The following is a 26,424-nucleotide window of genomic DNA, read 5'->3' as shown; positions in this document are numbered from 1 at the left end:
TTTTCATTATAGTCATATTTCCCAAGCTAAGTTCTACAGCATAGTTTTCTAATTTCTACCAAGAACTCCACTCTACATCCACTGCTGGCAACACAATTGATATCATTATGATTTATGAGGTAATAATTGACTGCTTATGGAATCTTTACATAAAACGTGGGTGTCTGTTTAACAAATATCATTAAAGTACTTTCCCATTTTCCTATTTTGTACTACTATTTAGAATTGTCAGTATAATAGGTTGATTTGATTATTGATTCATAGATTTATTGCGATATATGGAGTCTTTACACAAAAGTTGGTGACTTTTTCACAAATTTTGATTTAGTGGGTGATTTCCAGGTCCATGGTTTCCACCACTTCAAGTGCGCAGCCCCATCTTCATCATCACCATCATCTCTCATACTGTAAGATCTCTTGACTCCAATCACTGATCTTCTACGTTTCTTTAACGTCTTCAAATGATCCGTCAGCCACAATTCTCCCTCCATAACACTTGAAGAACGTTTTCTACTATCTCGGCCTTTGTTGTTGATATTTTCCGTAGAAGTGAGATGCATTTCTTGACTCTCTAGACTTTGGTTATTAACATCACATACATCTATTTCATTGGATGTTGTACTTCTCCTATCACCTCTAACACCCATGACATCACGTGACCCTTGAACTGCCTCCATTTCCATGGAAACCACTACACCAGTGCTTGGCGTCTGCTTGCGGTTGTCATCTTTACTACCAACATTTTGGTTTCCATGACTACCACTACCACCACCACTAGTTTCTGTGTCTTTTCTATCACTTGGTTTAACGTTACCGTGGGAACTAGCATCCTTGGATTTTTCAATGTCTTCAAGTTTTTTAACCTGTGAAAAATGTAGGAGATAAAAATAGAGATGTCTCTCACCATCACTTAAAGTTTGTGATGTCATTTTTACACAAGCTGTCATTGGTTAGAATCGAATCACATGACCTTCATCAATTATTACACAAGCTGTCATTGGTCAGAATCGAATCACATGACCATCTTTAAATAGACTATTGCCTGCACTGTGATATTGCGTGCAGAGACTATTGCCCAGCACTACTGTCCACTTGAGGTTTTTCAACCATTGTGCATCAAGTCTGTGCATGTTTTTCCAGTGTTGCATGCTTGAGATGACAAGTGACTACAGTGAGACATACAAGCTTATTTCTTGCAGAAATTTGAATAAACATAAATTACATATTAGCTGTGGGGACACTTAAGTTCCTACAAATAATGCCATGTCTGTATTCAGTAGTTATCCACAGTTTCAAGTTGAAATGCACCATCAAAGGGAAACTTTGCTATCGATGAAGAATGATGGTGAATGAAGAGCAGCTATGTGAATGAGTGGACGATTGAAATGAGTAGACAGTGTAATCAAATTAATAACACATGCTTGGGCAATATTACAATTTAATTCCTGCCCTCTGGTTGGCACTCTTTACCAAAATTTTGATGATTTTCTCACCTTTGGCTTGAGTATCAATCAACAATTTGGTATGTGAATGCTAAATTACAACTTTTGGTTTATATATGTCAGATGTTTATGCACAATTATTGCCTCTCACTATCAAAAATAAAGATGTATTATGAACATTGTACACTACAATAACAAATGGAATACAAAATAATGCTAGATTATGAAAACAAAGGTGATGATGATGGTAGTGGAGGTGATAGTAGTGGTGATGATAGTGGTGGTGATGATAGTGGTGGTGGTGGTGGTGATAATAGTGGTGGTGGTGGTGAGTGATGGTGGTGGTGGTAGTGATGATGATGGTAGTGGTGATAGCAGTGGTGGTGATAGTGATAATAGTGGTGGTGGTAGTGGTGAGTGATGGTGGTGGTGGTGATAGTGATTGTGGTGGTGGTGGTGGTGATGATGATGATAGTAGTGCTGGTGATAGTAGTGGTGGCGGTGGTGGTGGTGATAGTGATGGTAGTGGTGGTGGTGGTGATGGTGGTGGTGGTAGTGGTGGTGATGATGGTAGTGGTGGTGGTTGGTGGTGGTGGTGGTGGTGGTAGTAGTGATGCTGGTGGTGATGCTGGTGGTGATTATGGTGGTAGTGGTGGTGATGGTGGTAGTGGTGATGATGGTGGTGGTGATGGTGGTGGTAGTGGTAGTGGTGATGGTGGTGGTGGGGATGGTGGTAGTAGTGGTGGTGATGGTGGTGGTGGTGGTAGTAGTGATGGTGGTGGTGATGATGGTGGTGGTAGTGGTGGTGATGGTGATGGTGGTAGTGGTGGTGATGGTGGTAGTGGTGGTGGTGATGGTGGTGGTGGTGGTGGTGGTGGTGGTAGTGGTGGTAGTGGTGATAATGATGATAATAATATGATCTTTATCTTTATTACCTGTTCATCAATATACTGGAATTGCCACGGCCATTTGACATTGTATAGAAACTGACGTAAGTCAAATCGGTTATCATCGGGGCTGTACGATTCAGCGTGGTATGATGGCGTCATCACGGTCATTTTGTGACGGTTTATGGCGTAAGAACGAAAGAAGTGTTTCACCTTCTGGGCAACCTGTTGGATTGGAAGGAATCAAATCAGTAAAAATATGAGAATACAGGAATCAAACTTCATGGTGTACTGAAATTGGAAGTACATAGAATATATTATGGCTTATATGAGGGTTAAGATTTCGAGATGTCCCTGGCCGAGTCCTCCTCAGAAAGACAAATTTAGTTGTTGCAGCTGACCTCTAGGTGGCGGCAAGTATCTAATCAGAAAGCCAATATTTAGTGCAATTTGAAGTAAATACAACAATTACAGCAGACGATGGAAAATAACAAATTTAATAGTAATAGTAAAGTTACCTTATTGGAATCTAGTTTTTGAAGTGACTATGTAGCTTTTGTCCGAATCACTCAGTCAGATGTCATCAACTGACAAAGTCTATCATTGATGTCATTTGCATTTTCATTGACTGATGAGGGGGAGTTTTTCAGCTTTAACCCAATATGAATACAGCCCATAACACTAAAGTAAAGCCTTTTCTGTATATACCACAATCATTTATAGCATCCATATCAAGTACAACTCATAACACCAAAGTAAAGCCTTTTCTGTATATACCACAATTATTTATAGCATCCATATCAAGTACAACTCATAACACCAAAGTAAAGCCTTTTCTGTATATACCACAATTATTTATAGCATCCATATCAAGTACAACTCATAACACCAAAGTAAAGCCTTTTCTGTATATACCACAATCATTTATAGCATCCATATCAAATGTAAAAGTATACTGTTTCATTTACTATTACAACCCATAACACCAAAGTAAAGCCTTTTCTGTATATACCACTGTGACAATCATTTATAGCATCCATATCAAGTACAACTCATAACACCAAAGTAAAGCATTTTCTGTATGTACCACAATCATTTATAGCATCCATATCAAGTACAACTCATAACACCAAAGTAAAGTGTTTTCTGTATATACCACAATCATTTATAGCATCCATATCAAGTACAACTCATAACACCAAAGTAAAGTGTTTTCTGTATGTACCACAATCATTTATAGCATCCATATCAAGTACAACTCATAACACCAAAGTAAAGTGTTTTCTGTATATACCACAATCATTTATAGCATCCATATCAAATGTAAAAGTATACTGTTTCATTTACTATTACAACCCATAACACCAAAGTAAAGCATTTTCTGTATGTACCACAATCATTTATAGCATCCATATCAAGTGTAAACGTGTACTGTTTCATTTGCTAATTGACCACATTAAAAAGGCCACATGTTAGGCTTGTAAATAAACCAATTGAAAAAGTATACTTTTACACTTGATATGAATGCTATAAACGAGTGTAGCACATAGAGAAAGTGCTTTACTTCAGTGTTACCTGTTGTATGTCTTTTTAAATCACTAGCCTTACCTGTCTGGGAGAACACGTTTCTTTCCATTGATGAATCAGTTTACAAAACATACTATACGGACCACATTTGGACATCTTGCGTAGTCGGCCATACACAGATAATTCTTTGTATGTCATTCCCATATCAACCTAAAAACATCACAGTAAACAAACTCTACTATCGGCCATACACAAATAATTCTTTGTATGTCATTCTCATATCTACTTTGTACCTTTAATTGTCACATTTAAGTGTGTAAACCAATCTCTATAGTATCAAAGCCATCAAAGTGCCCAATCCAATCATAACTTATATTTTAACAACATTCACATTGTGAATCTAATCATCTTGTTTTGAAATAGGATTTATCTGTTCATACCTATCACATACAGAGAGACAGACTGACTGACAGACACACAGACAGTAAGACAGACAGAGACACACAGACAGACAAAGACAGACAGACAGTAAGACAGACTGACAGCCAGACAGACAGACAGACAGACAGACAGACATATAGACAGATAGTAAGACAGACAGACAGAACACAGGCAAAGACTGACAACAGACATACTAAGATACAGATATTACCAATAGACATACCGACCAACACAATGACAGACAGACACAGACAGACAGACAGACAGACAGACAGACATACCAACAGACAGACATACCAACAGACAGAAAGTTAGTTAATAGACATACAGACAGACAGACAGACAGACAGACAGACAGACAGACAGACAGACAGACAGACAGACAGACAGACAGACAGACAGAGACAGACCAACAGATAGTCAGACAGACAGACATACCAACAGATAGTCAGACAGACAGACAGACAGGCCAACAGACAGACAGACAGACAGACAGACAGACAGACAGACAGACAGACAGACAGACAGACAGACATACCAACAGATAGTCAGACAGACAGACAGACAGGCCAACAGACAGACAGACAGACAGACAGACAGACAGACAGACAGACAGACAGACAGACAGACAGACAGACAGACAGACATAAAGTTTGGATCACACAGCAGAAAACCTTCAATTGCTTGTGTTATGATCAACAAGCATGACTCAATCCTGAAAATCAGAGAGAAAACCTATTGTTTGGGCAAAAACTCAGGAAAAGCATTAAATATGGTAAAAATTGTTTATTAGTTATTAATATTACCTCATCAGTCTGAGCAATTTGTCCATCAGCTAGGGGTTCTAATTCTGCTGTAGGAGGGGCATCCATGATTCTGAAACAAAAGGAAAAGTTATCAAGATTAGGAAAACAATTTGATTGGCTTAGTGTACATGTGAGATTTAACCAAACTCCTATGATCATCGGTCAGATGGTAAGTTGAATTTCTCCTTTGCATACAGGACATGTACAGAGTAACTTACCTTTCTAGAGATGGTAAGTTGAATTTTTCCTTTGCATACAGGACATGTACAGTATAACTCACCTTTCTAGAGATGATAAGTTGAATTTCTCCTTTGCATACAGGACATGTACAGTATAACTCATCTTTCTAGAGATGGTAAGTTGAATTTCTCCTTTGCATAAAGGACATGTACAGTATATTAAACTTACCTTTCTAGAGATGGTAAGTTGAATTTCTCCTTTGCATACAGGACATGTACAGAATAACTTACCTTTCTAGAGATGGTAAGTTGAATTTCTCCTTTGCATACAGGACATGTACAGAGTAACTTACCTTTCTAGAGATGGTAAGTTGAATTTTTCCTTTGCATACAGGACATATACAGTATAACTCACCTTTCTAGAGATGATAAGTTGAATTTCTCCTTTGCATACAGGACATGTACAGTATAACTCATCTTTCTAGAGATGGTAAGTTGAATTTCTCCTTTGCATACAGGACATGTACAGTATATTAAACTTACCTTTCTAGAGATGGTAAGTTGAATTTCTCCTTTGCATACAGGACATGTACAGAATAACTTACCTTTCTAGAGATGGTAAGTTGAATTTCTCCTTTGCATACAGGACAAATCTCCTGAGATCAGTTTTACTGACTCCACCAATAGGATTGATATCAGCACTGGAACAGTCATACTTCGTTACGTAACCACGTAAACTGAAACAAACACATATAAACAAGACTGTTATGAAAAACCTATGGTTTGTTACATATATCTAATCTTTGTACTCAGAAAAATGACTGCATACAGTCAGACAGTCTGATAAATGGAACTAGATGAAACTATTAGACTTTGACAGACAAATAGACAGAGATAGACAGACAAACTAATAGAGAATATTGGGACAAACTGATGGACAGAAAAACTGACTGACAGGCAGACAGGCAAACAGTCAGTCAGACAGACAGTCACACACACACACACACAGTCACACACACACACACACAGACAGACAGACAGACAGACAGACAGACAGACAGACAGACAGACAGACAGACAGACAGACAGACAGACAGACAGACAGACAGACTGACTGACTGACTGACTGACTGACTGACTGACTGACTGACTGACTGACTGACTGACTGACTGACTGACTGTTTACCTTTCATCTATTTTAGCCAATCACTGATTACCTTTCATCTATATTAGCCAATTACAACCTACCTTTCATCCACATTAGCTGAGCCTAGAACCAAGAGACCACCACTCATTCCTCTGGACCAGAGAGTCAGCTGTGCAAACAGGTAAGACAGAACCATCCTGAGACGGGCCTAGAAACAAAGAAGAGATATGTCACACTGGACCAGAGAGTCAGCTGTGCAAACAGGTAAGACAGAACCATCCTAAGACGGGCCTAGAAACAAAGAAGAGATTTGTCACACTTACAAAACTTTGGCTGGTGTCACAGTGGTGTAATGTCACAGTGATGTAATGTCACAGTGGTGTAATACGACAGAATCCGATGATATGCACGATTACTTATTTCACATATCCATGATATTAGTATGACTGTTTACAGTGCTCTCTGGCCTACACAGACTCAAAGTAGCATGAGTCCTTTAAGTCTACATGCAGGCTACTGCTAAGTGCTCTCTGAGACTATATACTTTCCTAAGTCACTCTCATTTTCCTTGGCTGAATGAAGACATATAGTGGAGAATGATATCAACTTATCCATTATCTTACCTGGATATTTTGAAGTGCTAAGTTTTCCATTATCTTACCTGGATATTTTGAAGTGCTAAGTTTTCTCGTGCACCACCACCATGTACTTTGAATTTGGGTGTTTTTCCTGTTACCATGGTGAATATACCTACAACTGCACTCACTGCAGTATCTATGGTGATACCTAAATGATAACTTTGTAAAGACAGAAATAAAGGTGACAGAAAATTACATGAAATATCATTATGATTTATGATTATCAAACGTGTTACTGGTCAGCTCCCTAGGTGAGCAGAGAAACCTTAACATTATTTAACTCCCTAGCTGAATGAATGTTAAAATCTTGAAATACAGTTTAACTCCCTAGCTGAATGAATGTTAAAATCTTGAAATACAGTTTAACTCCCTAGCTGAATGAATGTTAAAATCTTGAAATACAGTTTAACTCCCTAGCTGAATGAATGTTAAAATCTTGAAATACAGTTTAACTCCCTAGCTGAGTGATGAAAACCTGAAATGTGGATATATCTTCTAGGTGAGTGATGAAAACTATCATTTCGTTTCAGGGGACAATATGGCTGAGTAACAAAACACTGAAGTAGAACAAATCAGACTTTAGTGATTGGATTTGTCCGATTTATTCATCTATCTACCCTCCTCTCCCCCCCCCCCACCCTCCTCCCCCTTTTATACATACACACCCCATATAACGATACACATAACAAATTTTGTTTTCGTGTTAGGTAGGTAGGTGGTGTACAAATGGTCAAGGCTGGTGTGATATGGAAGGTGGGCATAGTTAAAGACACGGTATGTATTTTTACCTTCCTATATTTTCTGCCAACATTTTAGCACTTGTCTTCGTTTCCTCAGAAGAGTTCACAGTTCCCATATAACAGGTGGTGAACATTTTACTGGCTAAATCCTTGGGGTTTGTTGGTGTGTAGTTATTGTCTCCAACTAGTTTTCTAACATCACGCAGGACATCAGCATCTGAATTCAATATAAGAATGCATGGATGTTACATTGCTTACATTTCACAGTTATACAAAAAGTCATGTATCTGGTTTAGTTACAATTACATATCGACACTAGTTTGGTCTAAACATTTATTCCATTCAGTACAGGCCAGATCACAGACTAGATGACTGCATCACAGACTTGATGACTGCATCACAGACTAGATGACTGCATCACAGACTAGATGACTTCATCACAGACTAGGTGACTGCATCACAGACTAGAGTAAATGCTACAACTTACTTCCTTCCCTGACTGCATCACAGACTAGGTGACACATAGATGATACTATACAGGCAGTAGCTGAGCTGTCAATACCACCACTCAATGGAAGAAAGAATCCACCCTGTAGAAATAGAAACCAAATAATAATAAGGGTTGTCAGTGGGTGAGTGGTTAAACCACTTGTCTCTTAGGCCAAACAAAAACAAATCATGTGTTTCTGATAACCCAAGCAACTCTAGTTTAAGCCACCAACCCTAAACATCTTTTAAAACATTTTTTAAAAAGAAGATAAGAAATTCTTCGTCTTCTTGACCTTTATGTACATCTGTTTTCTTTCTCCAGTGATCAAACTATCACAGAAGGGGTATTCTGACCAATATATTGTTTGTTTCTTCAGTTGAAGCAATATTTTTCAAAAATATAAACAATTAATTAACAATGAAACAATCTACCTGTCCACTTCTCCGTAAATAATCCCATAGCCAACATGCCGGTCCATGTGCTATCTCTTCCTCTATGGTGTGATACTTCCATTCTATAGGTTCCAATGTAGGTAAGGCAATATCGCCCTCTAGTGACAATGAGAAGTCTACTTGAATTCTGGGATACGGTTGTGCCGTTGTAGCCTGTAATATGTACAAAGAAGTGACATTGTTTGTTTATCACATGATTTGGTTCAAAGCTTTGATTGGTTGTTTATGCATCACATGATACTGTCTGTTTGCAAACCTTGGAAGCATAATTCAGAAGACGCAAAGGTGCCAAGGACTATTAACAGAATACATGTACGTGAAATATTTCACTCTATAACATCTCTAGGCCACATAAAGTTATTTTTACGTTACCTGTACACTTCTGGACACATACAGTTACTTTTACGTTACATGTACACTTCTGGACACACAAAGTTATTTTTACGTTACCTGTACACGTCTGGACACACAAAGTTACTTTTACGTTACATGTACACTTCTGGACACATAAAGTTATTTTTTCGTTACATGTACACTTCTGGACACATAAAGTTATTTTTACGTTACCTGTACACTTCTGGACACATAAAGTTATTTTTACGTTACCTGTACACTTCTGGACACATAAAGTTATTTTTACGTTACCTGTACACTTCTGGACACATAAAGTTATTTTTACGTTACCTGTACACTTCAGGACACATAAAGTTATTTTTACGTTACCTGTACACTTCAGGACACATAAAGTTATTTTTACGTTACCTGTACACTTCTGAACACATGAAGTTATTTTTACGTTACCTGTACACTTCTGGCCACATAAAGTTATTTTTACGTTACCTGTACACTTCTGAACACATAAAGTTATTTTTACATTACCTGTACACTTCTGGCCACATAAAGTTATTTTTACGTTACCTGTACACTTCTGCTGGCAATTTCTCCCCTGAAACTTCTGACATCTTCCAGATCAAGAACTGCAGTGTAAACTTCCTGATTTACAGAAAGAGAAATGTTGGACAACATTTAAAATGTTGTTCAATACTCTGAGAATACAAAGAAGCCTCCCATAGACAGTGTCACTGTCTGTTATGCTAATGAGATTGATATTTTGAACTGACATTACCATATATGGATATCAGAGTTGACTAACTAGTTTTGTTGGTTTAGTAACCAATGGCCATTTAATGAAGAACAAGAATTACTGCTAATGGCACTAAACCGAGAACACCATATAATTTTCTTATGTTCTCGCAAACCAGAGTTTTTATTTCTTCCGTGACACTGCGTCTTGGACAGTGCCATAAAAGAGGATGTGGTTTATGACAATTTTTATGCTATGTTACTCCCTAGGTACCCTGTTTACTGTGCTGTCGAGACACATCGTTAGCTGGTTGTACCTCCTAGTCTTATAGTCTGTTTACTGTGCTGTCGAGATACATCGTTAGCTGGTTGTACCTCCTAGCCCTATAGTCTGTTTACTGTGCTGTCGAGATACATCGTTAGCTGGTTGTACCTCCTAGTCCTATAGTCTGTTTACTGCACTGTTGAGATACATCGTTAGTTGGTTGTACCTCCTAGACCTATAGTCTGTTTACTGCACTGTCGAGATACATCATTAGCTGGTTGTACCTCCTAGCCCTATAGTCAGTTTACTGCACTGTTGAGATACATCGTTAGTTGGTTGTACCTCCTAGCCCTATAGTCTGTTTACTGCACTGTTGAGATACATCATTAGCTGGTTGTACCTCCTAGCCCTATAGTCTGTTTACTGCACTGTTGAGATACATCGTAAGCTGGTTGTACCTCCTAGCCCTATAGTCTGTTTACTGCACTGTTGAGATACATCATTAGGGTGAGGTTTTTTGTTTTTTTTGTTTCTCATCTCCAATGGAAAAGTCAGGTGGGGCGGGCGGGCGAAATAAAAAAAAAAGGGGGCAAGATAAAAAAATATGTATTTTTTCAGTTCTACTCTCTGTCCTTTCTGTCCTGTCAGTCTCTCTACAACTTCTTTTCTCTTCTCTTTATTGAATTCCTTGTTACAAGTCTCTTTCCTTCATTTTAGCAAGGTTGACAAGTCCGTAGAACAACTTTGTAAGAAGATGATTGAATACTTATCATCCTGATGGGTGTATATCTGTAGCCATGAACTATTGTATGATTTTATCAGGAGTACTAATACATTCGTCCTATTTATCAAAGTGGCATTGACATCGCTAACAATTTTTTCAAGTTATCCAATTTGAACTTCAGTGTGTAACTTTTTGAAACACTTACGTGATTGTCATCAGTGTGCGAGATGAATTTTCATTTATATAAATCATTACTTCTATGAAACATTTTTCTTCAGCGTGAACTTGTCAAAATAATCCACCAGATAACATGTAAACATTTCTAGAACGCAGAACTCCTTTGGGATTTACTGTTTAAAAGTAATTAAAAGTAATAATGTAAACATCGGAATCATGCATGTCATGGGTCATGAAACGCTATGGAGTCGATCATTTCCCCGATGATACAACTGATTTAAAGCTAAAAACTGTTCAAGAAATTAGGAATGCAGTATGAGGCTTTTACCAATTTTAAGCATAATTTTGAAAATGATGGAAATATTCTGAGCTATTATTACATTGCAGCTAAATGTACTGCGCGATAGTATTAATTTTGAGCCCTGTCCCTCATCAAACCTCAACGGCTTCAGCCATGATGAAAGACGAGGACACATGCTGCTCTGATGTAACAAAGGGGGTGGGGGGGTAGACGGCAGTGTTCTGCCAAGGTTTCCAACAAGTGGGGACAAAGGCCCCTTGGTTGCAAAAAGTGGTGACATTTGACAGGGAGTGGGGTCAATTATTATTGTCTATGAAATATTCATATAAATTATCTCAGACCACTATAGAGATACTGTGGTCTGAGATATTCCATTACGTATAGACCATTACCTAACTACATAAAAAAATGCCATTCATAATAACAGTTCCCAGTAAGCTATTTTTGAAAATTGTGTACTACACATTACACCTTATAAAAAGAAGGCAATTAAGATTTCTACAGAGTATATTATATATTGTTTAGAAAGATTGGACAGCCAGGTAGTCACAATTTTTAATCTGAATATCAATGAATAGCAGTGCTCAAATTCATAATTCCCTTTTTTCAGACAAGGACAAAGAACAACTTCAAAATAAGTCACAGTGAACATATGATTGAATAAAAACTTTGAGAAATCCTAAACTTGTAACCACTTGTTTCATTTTTAAAATTGTTAGTACACTGCTGTGTTTATCATTCCCTCTTCAAATTCATGACATTTTGAAGAAGAAAAAAATCCCTTTAAAAAGTACCAAATGTGAACGAAAAACTTACAAATAATAGTCAAACAAACTTTAAAATAATTTATTTTTTTATTAATTAACCGTTACTGGCTGTGTATCATGATTTGGTCCTGCCAGTGCTATATCAAATGACGTCAGCATAGTTACATACCGTAAACTTAACTTGATACGGAAAGCTGACATTAGGTGTCCTTGAAACTCAGAACTTGAATCTTTAACTAAAATTATCAACAACGTCAAAATTGGGATGCTCTGTAAATACCACATTAATTTTTTCTGATTTGCACAACAAATTCGTTCTTCATGTCTGACCGGGCGCACATGCATCGGCCGTCTATAGTGGCCAGCCATGCCAGTGATTACGCATTGATTCAGTGCCCAACATTCACATGTGTCACTGTCAACATCATGCAACAAGATCCGGGACCCTAACACAGCTTTTTCGGAATCAAAATACACATGTACTCATTTAATTTAACCCATCAACAAATGAAAATCACAACCTCTCCCATAAATTTGGTTTACTCAGGCTTCTGAGCTGTGGCAGATAGATGTTCCGCGTTCCGGTAGCAAGTTCAGTGTTTCGCACACGTCAGTGAGTAGGTCAGAGGTCACGACAGTGACGGTAGACAAAACATGTGACGAGAGACGTCCATTTCGACATCTCCTCTACTCCCGGCTCCCTCTAATGTTTCAATTTGTAGATTAAGTTTATCAAAGTTGATCTTTTTGTGGCATTTATATGTTAACAATAGAACTGCGCGTTGTCACTGTATCTTATATGATGTCAACAAAACTTTCCCTTACGCAGTCAGTATACTTCTGGGATTGACGTCGAGTCAGAGCCTGGCCTGGTCCGGCCGTGGACTTAGATAATTTTGATGTCTGCCGTAAAATGAATGTGCCAAAGCGTCGCAAGGTGGGAAAATTATTGCGTCATTTGTAATTTTAGGGGGCCAATGTCGCAAGGTCGTGGCCTCGGCAGAACTGGTCTAAGACGCCATGAGGAACCTTACAATTTTGCTGTGCTCAGGGGTCGGTCGAAAATAAAAAAACTTTTTTTTTTCTGATGTCGGAGCTGCAAATTAGGGTCGGTCGGGAGATGAGAAACAGAAAAATAAAAAGGGCCGCCCTTAGCTGGTTGTACCTCCCAGCCCTATAGTCTGTTTACTGTGCTGTTGAGATACATCATTAGCTGGTTGTACCTCCTAGCCCTATAGTCTGTTTACTGCACTGTTGAGATACACCATTAGCTGGTTGTACCTCCTAGCCCTGTAGTCTGTTTACTGCACTGTTGAGATACATCATTAGCTGGTTGTACCTCCCAGCCCTATAGTCTGTTTACTGTGCTGTTGAGATACATCATTAGCTGGTTGTACCTCCTAGCCCTATAGTCTGTTTACTGTGCTGTTGAGATACATCATTAGCTGGTTGTACCTCCCAGCCCTATAGTCTGTTTACTGCACTGTTGAGATACATCGTAAGCTGGTTGTACCTCCTAGCCCTATAGTCTGTTTACTGCACTGTTGAGATACATCATTAGCTGGTTGTACCTCCTAGCCCTATAGTCTGTTTACTGTGCTGTTGAGATACATCATTAGCTGGTTGTACCTCCTAGCCCTATAGTCTGTTTACTGTGCTGTTGAGATACATCATTAGCTGGTTGTACCTCCTAGCCCTATAGTCTGTTTAGTGTGCTGTTGAGATGCATCAATAGCTGGTTGTACCTCCTAGCCCTATAGTCTGTTTACTGCACTGTTGAGATACATCATTAGCTGGTTGTACCTCCTAGCCCTATAGTCTGTTTACTGCACTGTTGAGATACATCATTAGCTGGTTGTACCTCCTAGCCCTATAGTCTGTTTACTGCACTGTTGAGATACATCATTAGCTGGTTGTACTTCCTAGCCCTATAGTCTGTTTACTGCACTGTTGAGATACATCGTTAGCTGGTTGTACCTCCTGGCCCTGTAGTCTGTTTACTGCACTGTTGAGATACATCATTAGCTGGTTGTACCTCCTAGCCCTATAGTCTGTTTACTGCACTGATACATCATTAGCTGGTTGTACCTCCTAGCCCTATACTATAGTCTGTTTACTGCACTGTTGAGATACATCGTTAGTTGGTTGTACCTCCTAGGCCCTCGTATTCTCTGCTTGTGTTGAGAAAAATTTCAAACGCTATAAGTAGCCACATCCCCAAAAGTCATTATCATGGTTATCCAGCACCCATAGTGTCACAAGTTATATTTAAAAACTGCTTCATTTGCATAATGATAGTCTGACTAGTTTTCATGGTTGAAGGGACTGCACGCTGTCATTGACCAGGCTATTGGGCAAAAATTATAAGTTTTTGACAAAGTAATCATAACAAGAGGAGAATACAAGGGCTGGGAGGAAGACCAGCTAATGATGTATCTCAGTAAACAGCCTACTCCCTTGGATTCACTGGAGTTAATCCATAAAACTCGTCTGATTTGTACAAATCAGACTGAACTTATTGACTCAAAAAAATTGACTCACCACATCATTGAGTGAAAACTGTTTCCCCTGCACAATGGTCTTGCCGTTAATATTAACCATACATCCACCATCAAAATAAGTCCTTTCACCATCACATCCTCTCAAGTTAGAAAATAAGTAAATACCACCACACTGGAAAACAATTAAAAACACATTATAACTAGGGTGGAACTTGCAATCCAGACTGAGCATGCTCAGACACAAAGGACATTGGGATTATCTGTAGTTATCATAATACCTAATCTGGAGCTATCACTAGAATAAATCTCCTACACTGGTTAGGGTAACCATGACTACATTATTTATGGTTACAAACAATGTAACAACATTGTTTACAAATTGATTGATTCATATTAAATTTCATCGCGTCAGTGCAGTAAGGTCGTGATATGACCTTACTGCACTGACGTGACAAAATGTTATCATCATATTTCCCAGGATGCAACATTAAGTGCATTCAAGATGGCGGGTTTGTAAGTTCCCTAATATAAGTTTATTCGTTAGAACTTTTAAACCTGTTCACTCCCTCGAAGGGGATATCGTTAAGAGACTTTGAAAATGTGTTCACTATTTTTAAAAAAATGTTTCTTTCTTTATGTATTTATTTATTTTGCAACAAGTTGGTTTTGTGTCTTATAAGCCCAAGGGGCTGGATGTGGCAAGTTTTAGTAACAATAGTACTAGATCATATAAACAAATGTATACTTTAAGTCCACATAGGACACGTTAATAAATAAAATACAACAACAACAACAACAACAACAACAAAATACATTAAGGAGACTACTTTCTACAGACATTATTCAATTTTAATTATCACTTGAGGAGATCCTCTGTTAGAGGTTATAACAGAAAGGTTATAACGAAAGTTTCACCAAATAAAAATCTAACTGTTACCAGAATTTGGTCTATTGTCCTACTCATTGATTGCCTCAAGTTCAAGTTCAAACAATGTAATGTGTCTGTTTTCCATAGTTAGACGGATTTTTTGTTGTAACAAATTCAAACACATAATTAGAACATTGATACCAGTACACCATTTTAAATCTGCTATATAAATACCACAAAGTCAAAATGGATAGTTACCACAACACCAGATTAAAAGGGGATGCCACTCCAGGAAATATAGGCATGGGTTCTGGAGAGTCATTTCATGATTTTACGTAATCTACAATTATTTGAAGTTGATTGTGTGCCTTTTGTTGAGGGCTGTTACATCATGGGAGTCAGCACAAATAATATATTCATGGTTGAACAACGAATATGCATGAGACATGTTTTACACTGAAGGCAGTAGGCACTCAGGAGTCACGAATATTCATTGTTCAACCATGAATATATTATTTCCGCTGACTCCCATTAGCAATGGCCCATGTGAAATGACTCCCGAACCCAAGGTTTATGGAAATGACTTTATTTCATGCAGTAGTGTTCCCCTTCAATATAAACAAACTTTCTCTCCACCAGATTTTTTAAGTATGATAAAACATACCTTCGTCAGATTTTCATACACCTTGTCTAGTATTGTATGACGAAAATCACAAACCCTGAAGCAAAACATCGCCTGGTTCGACAAAAATCTCACTAACATTGCCACAGTTTTTGTCTGGCCAGACAAAATATCTCTTTGATGTTGTAGATGTTCTCGTCTGGCTCTACAAAAATCTAATTAATATTTCCACATGTTATTGTCTGGCAAGACAAGAACTGAACTACAATTGATACATTTTAGTCAATTGACTGTCTCAAAAATATTAAAGAACGCTCCAGACCTTAGGTTTACCAGGCAGGGACATATGAATTTGGCGTTGATCTCCTAAGATAATGCTAGCTCATGCAAAGAAAGTGTAACAATATTGGTGAAGATGTTTGTCACACCAGACAATTGACGAAACGCTGTTGTAAGATTTTTGTCTAGCCAGCCGATAGAATGTAGCAATGTTAATGAGATTTTTGTTGAGCCAGACGACGTTTTGTTTCAGGGTTTATGATTTTGGTTGTATTATACTGTATTACACTGTAGATATTAGAATTTGCTATATTGTAAACATACCTTCTCCATGGCAGATTTAATCAAATCTACTTTCTGATAGGCTTTTCTTAGTTCATGGTGACTACCACTTCCATTAGTAAATATCTCTACACCATCTAGACTCATATCTACATGAGGACTGAAAACGTAAATAAATACATTAAAACACCAAATACAGAAAAACTACACAGTGGCATACACATCATGGAGCGAACACATATGGTGTTCAATCAATGCTAAAACTATTCATGCAATTTCTTATATGCATCATGCATTTCATACATGCAAATGGCCAAAGTTAGAGCGACCTCTACAGGCAGCACAAGGCAAGTTTGGCATGAAATGTACATGTACAAAGTGTGCATTTGTTGAATTTCCAGATAGGTGATTTCCAGATAGGTGGTACAAGCAACAGCAACGAGGAGACATGCCTGCTCTGAAATATGCGCATTGACAGGAAACACTTTTTAGTATTACAGCATCTTGCATATATGAATTGCATGGGTAATTTAGGCATTGAATGGACACAATACACACATGGCGCAAGATCAATAGTTCAATATAGGATAAATACAAAATTCTTTTAGTTTAGGGGTGGGGTGGGGGTTTTGAACCATTTTAGTTCTCATGCGACAAAACAATTTTTTTTTAATTTTGTAACGTGATCATTTTGGTAATTTAATACCAATGAAAATAAACAATTTACATTTCCATAGTAAGTATGAAGGAAAACAAGCTTGAGTTTCAAAAAAAAATCTACTCTTTATTTTAAAAGATACTTTTCATATAACGGAATTTGTACTTACCTTCTAGCTGTCCAGAGTTCCTCACATATCTCCATTCCAATACACGTATCCAATGTGGATATAACACCATCACCAATGGGAACAGTTCTCTGTACAGAGGTACATCAATGTTACATTAATTTCAGGAAAAGAGTTCATTTTTTACCCCACCCCTCACCCCCACCCCCCACACCCCACCTCACCCCCACCCTCACGCACCCATTACTCACAACAGTGTCAAGTGGAAAAAACCAACACATTTATTGCCCTAATCACACCAACTAACAACCCTAAACCTAAGTTAGCAATTTTTTGTTTTATTCCCTTTCTTTTCTGCATAAAATAATGACAAAATGCTGTGAAACTTAAAAATCAGGAGTACAAGAGGAACTTTTATCTACTTTGGAGGAAAATAATAAAACATACTTTGGAAAAAGTAGTTTAAACATTTGTGCTGACCATTTGTTTTGTACTTGTTGCTATGGGTTAGGTCACTGTTGCTATGCATTTTAATGAGGATGCACAATTTCTATATCAGAAACACTCACACTTACTTTGCGACACCTATTTCACTATGCAAATATTATGTAAATGAGATGTGGCCTTTGACCTACCTGACCAGTAATTTCAGATATCATTCTTGGTAGATAATAGTCTTCTACTGTCCGTATTTTAGCCCATCCTTTGAACCATCTCATTTCTCTGTAGTTTCCAGAATTACATAGATCTATCTTTGGACGTATCAGTAGAATTTCCCTGTTGACAAAAACAGTGCAGTGACACTGTAACTAATTTCCCTACAATGGATAGTCTCGGTTACCCAGACTCTCACCACTGGGGGCTCTGCCTATGAGACCTCCCCAAACGAGAAGTCTGGGTAACCAAAACTATACAATGGATAGAAATAGCAAAAGATTAGTATAGGTCATTCATGCCTGCAAACAGGAAATTGAAAATACAGCGACCCTTGCTCAAATTGGGGGTATCATCACCTCTTAGTACAGTTTCTTAAGAGCTTTGTTCACTGGAATTCTGTTGAAGTGTACATCAGGGATATTTTTCATATTGTTTAGACATCGAGGAAAGCAGCAGTGCTCTATGATTAACTGAGTAACCTATACCATGTATACCCCCCCTAAGGTACACACAGACAGGAAGTAGAGCACCACCATGGCAAATTTTGGAAGGGCCTATCCATTTGCTACCTGCAGGTTCTTGGTAACGTTCATTATACTATACCAGTATATTGATGATGCAAATCACAAGATCTGATCAGTCTGAACGTCAAAGTAACTGCGCTATACTGGTAATAGATTGAGTTCTGGAGAGTCATTTCATGATTTTACATCACCTACAATTACTTGCGATTTCAGAGAAACATCAAGTTGATCTTGTGCCTTTATAGGGTATCTTTGCTGTAGGCTATTGCATCATGGGAGTCAGCAATGAACATTTCTGCAGGACTCCCATCATGCAATAGCCAATAGCAAAGATACCCTAGAAAGGCACAAGATCAACTTGATGTTTCTCTGAAACTGCATGAAACGACTCTCCAGAATCCATAGTTTTTGAAAATATCTCTATTTCCTTGAGTGGTGTCTCCCTTTAATTACAGGTCCTGGTTGGATTAGGTTTAAGATTTAGGTGTAAAAAAGTAGTTTGGCAGCTAAGACTTAATAAAAAAAAAATTGTGTGGTTCTGATTATGCTCAATTTCAGAATAGGTAGGGTAGGTAGATTTTTTTGTTATTATTTTATTACATATTTTTTTCATGTGTGAATATCTAGTTCAGGTTTTCCATTGTTTTCCAAATGGTGTCTCTGTGTTGTTTATTTCTTTTCTTTCAGATCATGTACAGCCATTACAGATTCGAAGAACACTTTTATATTGTCTTTTTAAGTCTGAATCCACTATTTCTAATGAGACTTCACAATTTTTGCGATTTTATTATTTTTTTCTTGAATACGTGAAAAAAAATTAGGGTTGGTAGTGAAAAGCTAGCTGGGGTCAGGTAACTGGAACCAAACAATCATTTTTTTAGGCCTTATAGAAAAATTTGGTCCTAAATAATCACATATTCCTATCTATATATAATCTACTGATAAAATAGCATTAATGTGAGAACCTGGGATTACAACATGGGCCTTTAAACCTACTTTAGCTGTAACTGGACTGTTACTGTTTTGATCAGACAACCTACAATATATTTACTGAAAATTATTAAAATACCAATGATTATACCATACATGAGCCAGGTTCAATAAAAAAATATGGAATATATATTCTGGTCATTCTACATCACGACAACATGTGTCTATGGTCACTGGTTCTGCTGTGTTCGAAATATGAGTCAAAATGCTCAAAATTGCCATTAATTTCCCCTATATATTATTTACTTAGTATATTACTGGCACTGGTATAATTATGTTATTCACCAATATTGTTCTTCATTCAGCTGGAAAATACTCATGACCTAAGGGTTGTCACTATTCATCATGGGAATCGTAGTGACAAGGGCACCTTAGGTCACTCATATTTTCCTTGGCTCGACGAAGAAAAATATTGGGGACTAATATCTACTTAAACATTGTACATGTCAATAGATCCCCATTGTATTCATAAATCATATAGTAACGGGTTGAAATCATGATTTTTTTTGAGGGCCCTGATTTTGGGTTCAAACATTTATGTAAATTGGTCAGACTTACTTGTTTAGGAAAACAACTTTACAGTTGTACAGGACATTCTTGTGCATTACTGGCCTGTCAAAATAAAATAGATTTATTATTAAACATGCACTTGTAGTGATTGGTAAGATATAAGAAAATTACATTCAATAGAATGATATATTGTGACACTAGTCTTGGTTATCCACACTCTCACCACTGGGGGCTCTACTACAAGACCACTAGTCTTGGTTACCCAGACTCTCACCACTGGGGGCTCTACTACAAGACCACTAGTCTTGGTTACCCAGACTCTCACCACTGGGGGCTCTACTACAAGACCACTAGTCTTGGATACCCAGACTCTCACCACTGGGGGCTCTACTACAAGACCACTAGTCTTGGTTACCCACACTCTCACCACTGGGGGCTCTACTACAAGACCACTAGTCTTGGTTATCCACACTCTCACCACTGGGGGCTCTACTACAAGACCACTAGCCTTGGATACCCAGACTCTCACCACTGGGGCTCTACTACAAGACCACTAGCCTTGGTTACCCAGACTCTCACCACTGGGGGCTCTACTACAAGACCACTAGCCTTGGATACCCAGACTCTCACCACTGGGGGCTCTACTACAAGACCACTAGTCTTGGTTACCCAGACTCTCACCACTGGGGGCTCTACTACAAGACCACTAGCCTTGGATACCCAGACTCTCACCACTGGGGGCTCTACTACAAGACCACTAGCCTTGGATACCCAGACTCTCACCACTGGGGGCTCTACTACAAGACCACTAGCCTTGGATACCCAGACTCTCACCACTGGGGGCTCTACTACAAGACCACTAGTCTTGGTTACCCAGACTCTCACCACTGGGGGCTCTACTACAAGACCACTAGCCTTGGATACCCAGACTCTCACCACTGGGGGCTCTACTACAAGACCACTAGCCTTGGATACCCAGACTCTCACCACTGGGGGCTCTACTACAAGACCACTAGCCTTGGATACCCAGACTCTCACCACTGGGGGCTCTACTACAAGACCACTAGCCTTGGATACCCAGACTCTCACCACTGGGGGCTCTACTACAAGACCACTAGCCTTGGATACCCAGACTCTCACCACTGGGGGCTCTACTACAAGACCACTAGCCTTGGATACCCAGACTCTCACCACTGGGGGCTCTACTACAAGACCACTAGCCTTGGATACCCAGACTCTCACCACTGGGGGCTCTATTACATGACCACTAGTCTTGGTTACCCAGACTCTCACCACTGGGGCTCTACTACAAGACCACTAGTCTTGGTTATCCACACTCTCACCACTGGGGGCTCTACTACAAGACCACTAGCCTTGGATACCCAGACTCTCACCACTGGGGCTCTACTACAAGACCACTAGTCTTGGTTACCCAGACTCACACCACTGGGGGCTCTACTGCAAGACCACTAGTCTTGGTTATCCACACTCTCACCACTGGGGCTCTACTACAAGACCACTAGCCTTGGTTACCCGGACTCTCACCACTGGGGCTCTACTACATGACCACTAGCCTTGGTTACCCGGACTCTCACCACTGGGGCTCTACTACATGACCACTAGTCTTGGTTACCCACACTCTCACCACTGGGGGCTCTACTACAAGACCACTAGTCTTGGTTACCCACACTCTCACCACTGGGGGCTCTACTACAAGACCACTAGTCTTGGTTACCCAGATTCTCACCACTGGGGACACTTCTATATGACCACTAGTCTTGGTTACCCACACTCTCACCACTGGGGGCTCTATTACATAACCACTAGTCTTGGTTACCCAGACTCTCACCACTGGGGGCTCTAATACATGACCACTAGTCTTGGTTACCCACACTCTCACCACTGGGGGCTCTATTACATGACCACTAGTCTTGGTTACCCAGACTCTCACCACTGGGGGCTCTACTACAAGACCACTAGCCTTGGATACCCAGACTCTCACCACTGGGGGCTCTATTACATGACCACTAGTCTTGGTTACCCAGACTCTCACCACTGGGGCTCTACTACAAGACCACTAGTCTTGGTTATCCACACTCTCACCACTGGGGGCTCTACTACAAGACCACTAGCCTTGGATACCCAGACTCTCACCACTGGGGCTCTACTACAAGACCACTAGTCTTGGTTACCCAGACTCACACCACTGGGGGCTCTACTGCAAGACCACTAGTCTTGGTTATCCACACTCTCACCACTGGGGCTCTACTACAAGACCACTAGCCTTGGTTACCCGGACTCTCACCACTGGGGCTCTACTACATGACCACTAGCCTTGGTTACCCGGACTCTCACCACTGGGGCTCTACTACATGACCACTAGTCTTGGTTACCCACACTCTCACCACTGGGGGCTCTACTACAAGACCACTAGTCTTGGTTACCCACACTCTCACCACTGGGGGCTCTACTACAAGACCACTAGTCTTGGTTACCCAGATTCTCACCACTGGGGACACTTCTATATGACCACTAGTCTTGGTTACCCACACTCTCACCACTGGGGGCTCTATTACATAACCACTAGTCTTGGTTACCCAGACTCTCACCACTGGGGGCTCTAATACATGACCACTAGTCTTGGTTACCCACACTCTCACCACTGGGGGCTCTATTACATGACCACTAGTCTTGGTTACCCAGACTCTCACCACTGGGGGCTCTACTACATGACCACTAGTCTTGGTTACCCACACTCTCACCACTGGGGGCTCTACTACATGACCACTAGTCTTGGTTACCCACACTCTCACCACTGGGGGGTTTACTACGAGGCCACTAGTCTTGGTTACCCAGACTCTTACCACTGGGGGCTCTACTACAAGGCTACTAGTCTTGGTTATCCAGACTCTCACCACTGGGGGCTCTACTACAAGACCACTAGTCTTGGTTACCCAGACTCTCACCACTGGGGGCTCTACTATGAGGCCACTAGTCTTGGTTATCCAGACTCTCACCACTGGGGGCTCTACTACAAGACCACTACTGGCACTAGTCTTGGTTACCCAGACTCTCACCACTGGGGGCTCTACTATAAGACCACTAGTCTTGGTTACCCAGACTCTCACCACTGGGAGCTCTACTACAAGACCACTAGTCTTGGTTACCCAGACTCTCATGCTGGGTAATACTTCACATTCAACATTGCAGCCTCCAGGTACATTGTGCCTTTGTGACAGGTTATCATGTCTCTTGTGACTGATACATCTTAATTACAATGAAAAGCCTAATAAGTCTATCTGAGCTATAATGTCACAATGTGTGTATTTTATATCCTAATGTGTTTTAGTATTTGTAAGTGGACTTTTTGTGTGATTGATGATTTGATGTATGACGGCCTCAATGGAAAGAAGCCAACCCTGCAACGCTCTGCATTGTTTATAACGCTTATTGAATTTTACCCTGAATAAAGATATTTTAAAATAATTATAATAACAAGCCCACATGTCCAGACTAGTTTAAACTCTAGAGCTAATTAACATGTTGATGGTCCTTAAAATATATGGTACATTAAATTTTACTCACATGCCAACTTCACATAATGAGTTATTGGAGACTTCAACAATGTAGCTAGTACTTGAAATGAATGGAGACAAGTATACGACAACCCCCCTACACACATGCACACACACACACACACACACACACAGTCACACACACACACACACAAAACTGACTCTGTATAAATTTGACTCACATGCCAACTTCACATATAATATCCTGAGTTATTGGAGACTTCAACAATGTAGCTAGTACTTGAAATGAATGGAGACATGTATACGACAACCCCCCTACACACACACATACACACACACACACACACACACACACACAAAACTGACTCTGTATAAATTTGACTCACATGCCAACTTCACATATAATATCCTGAGTTATTGGAGACTTCAACAATGTAGCTAGTACTTGAAATGAATGGAGACATGTATACGACAACCCCCTACACACACACACACACACACACACACACACACACACACACACACACACACACACACACACACACACACACAAAACTGACTGTATAAATTTGACTCACATGCCAACTTCACATATAATATCCTGAGTTATTGGAGACTTCAACAATGTAGCTAGTACTTGAAATGAATGGAGACATGTATCCGACTCATAGAAATGATCTTCACAGTTGTAACCACTAGCAACAAAACAATACATAAACAATAACAATAAATTCTGGTAACATTATCAGACAAAGCAAAACAACAAGTCAAGTTTTTTAAATGATTTTTCACAATATTCCTGAAATGTTCAACTTTAATTTCTCCTAAATTTACCCAATTTTAATACTCGGACTTCTCACATAATCACACCAGTAAATTCTCAAATAAAATCTAAATTCTAAATCAATTTCCAAAAAAAAATGTTTGAAATGATCAAAATAACTTCAAAACTGTAATATAGAGTCATGCAATATATTTGTCAAGGTTCCAAGTTGATATCTACTTATGTATAATTTCGCTAACATCAGTAGAAAGTACCTTATTTCTAACTCGGGTCCCAGACGATATCTAGCACCTTGTGATTTGGCCACTTCTATACCTAGAATTTAGAAAACAAAACAACATTTGCCAGTTTTCAAACATTACCTGCAAGATAAGTCAGACAAACAATCTAGAAAAATAGTGCAATCCACTATAAACTATGTTTTACTCGCACATCTACAGTCAGTTAACTTAGCTTATAATATTAGAAAGACAAATACCATAGTTACAGCTGACCACTAAGTGGCGGTATGATCAGCTGACTGTAGATAGATGTTAGGTAGTTAGCTAAAAAGTTAGCTAAATAAACTTTGAACTACTTGTGCATGATAACCTATGCAAATCAATTGTAAAATAATCTTAGAATTGTGTTCAAAATAGTATAATTTATAAGAAGTTCATTATCGCAAACCACGGCCTCTTTTACGGTACCGTCCAAACCCACGCGTCCAAAACGCACCGTCAACGTTATTTCGCAGTGCCGCGGAAGAAATAACAGCTTTGATTTGCGAGAATGAAGAAGTTACATTATTATCAGTACTGTTCAGCACCAACATTCACTGATAGTTTACATCACAGAAACTGTCTAGTCTATGCTTGTAATAGTTTTAATATGTAAGTGCTTTGCCATTATTGTAGGTTGATACCATTTCAGAATGGGTGTGCACAACTTACTCTTCAGAATTCTCTCTAGGTTTCCTTGGAAGTCCATTGCCCACTGATTTAGACAAGAGGTTGCTAGGGTTACCTTACGTCCCATGGTTGCTATGGAAACCTAATGACAACATAATAAATAGGAGTACAATATAGTAAAATACAAAATGTAGAAAGGTTAGTCTAAAGTTATCTGTGGTGTCATCTCATCTCTTCACTCTGTTTGAAAATCATGAACAAAAAGTTGTCCATGCAAACCATCTGTTGGAATGATCGATGAGATGTAAACAATGTATTTGGACATTACGTAACTGCCCCAATAAATACTATATTGATGTATTAGTGAGATGATTAAACTTAATATGATTGAAAAACAAAGACATTGTGTTAATGACTGAATTAGTGTATAAATTTGACGTGTACTTGCAACTAAATATTGTTTTTGAAATTATCTTTAGTAAACATAGAACACACAGGTACTCGAATCAATATGTATGATTTAAAAAAAATATGTATATAAGTAAGACTTATTTATATACAATACATTTTTTTTCTACACATTGATTCGAGTACCTGTGATAGAACATATGTAGAATACAGCACGGTTCGCGGTTGGTAGTGCGTCCGTCAAGTGCTAGGAGGGTCCCGGTTCCAGTTCGGCGCTGGTCAACATTTCACCCTCTCGTTTACCCCATGCTCTCATTTATTACAAATCGATTAAATTCATGATTTTACCACTACTGGTGTGGCTTGTGTAGTTAAACTGTGTGGAACCTTGCAGACGGTGCACACGTTTCACTCAAAATTGAACAGACGACTTACTCCGTCTGTGACCACAGCATAGTCAAATGGTCGGGCATACATTTTTCATAAAAATGACTCTAAAATAAAAACATTTTTTAAAGTTTTGTGATTACCTTTACTTACGAATCTCTGTAATGTGTAGAACCAAGGGGTGTATGTGTACACACTGCGGAAAGTCTCAGAGTGAAGAAAGTTGACCTCTCCCGTCTCAACTGACTCCCCAAGATTATAGAGAATCTTAAAACTTGTTTGCGAACGCTAACTCTATCACATTTGATTAGAAATCCATTTGGTATTTTACGTGT

At 39.1% G+C, this 26,424-nt stretch overlaps 1 protein-coding gene across 1 annotated transcript; it reads right to left on the bottom strand.

The window, feature by feature from the left end:
- On the bottom strand, nt 1-26,300 carry LOC144452614 (glutamine-dependent NAD(+) synthetase-like). Its single transcript, XM_078143735.1, has 20 exons — nt 26,233-26,300; nt 25,337-25,436; nt 24,659-24,719; nt 24,199-24,315; nt 20,133-20,186; nt 18,039-18,180; nt 17,446-17,534; nt 16,661-16,778; nt 14,608-14,739; nt 9,668-9,742; nt 8,729-8,902; nt 8,295-8,397; nt 7,856-8,024; nt 7,091-7,226; nt 6,531-6,637; nt 5,888-6,019; nt 5,104-5,173; nt 3,938-4,066; nt 2,378-2,554; nt 1-863 (listed from the first exon to the last, which is right to left on the bottom strand). Exons 2-20 carry the CDS (start codon nt 25,419-25,421, stop codon nt 288-290), a joined length of 2,646 nt encoding a protein of 881 aa, XP_077999861.1. The 5' UTR covers nt 25,422-25,436; nt 26,233-26,300; the 3' UTR covers nt 1-287.
- Between the last annotated feature and the right edge of the window lie 124 nt (nt 26,301-26,424).

Source organism: Glandiceps talaboti, chromosome 23 (genome assembly GCF_964340395.1).
Source record: "Glandiceps talaboti chromosome 23, keGlaTala1.1, whole genome shotgun sequence".
NCBI lineage: Eukaryota > Metazoa > Hemichordata > Enteropneusta > Spengelidae > Glandiceps > Glandiceps talaboti.
Note: the sequence above shows the minus strand (reverse complement) of the source record. Positions and strands in the feature narration are given on the sequence as shown.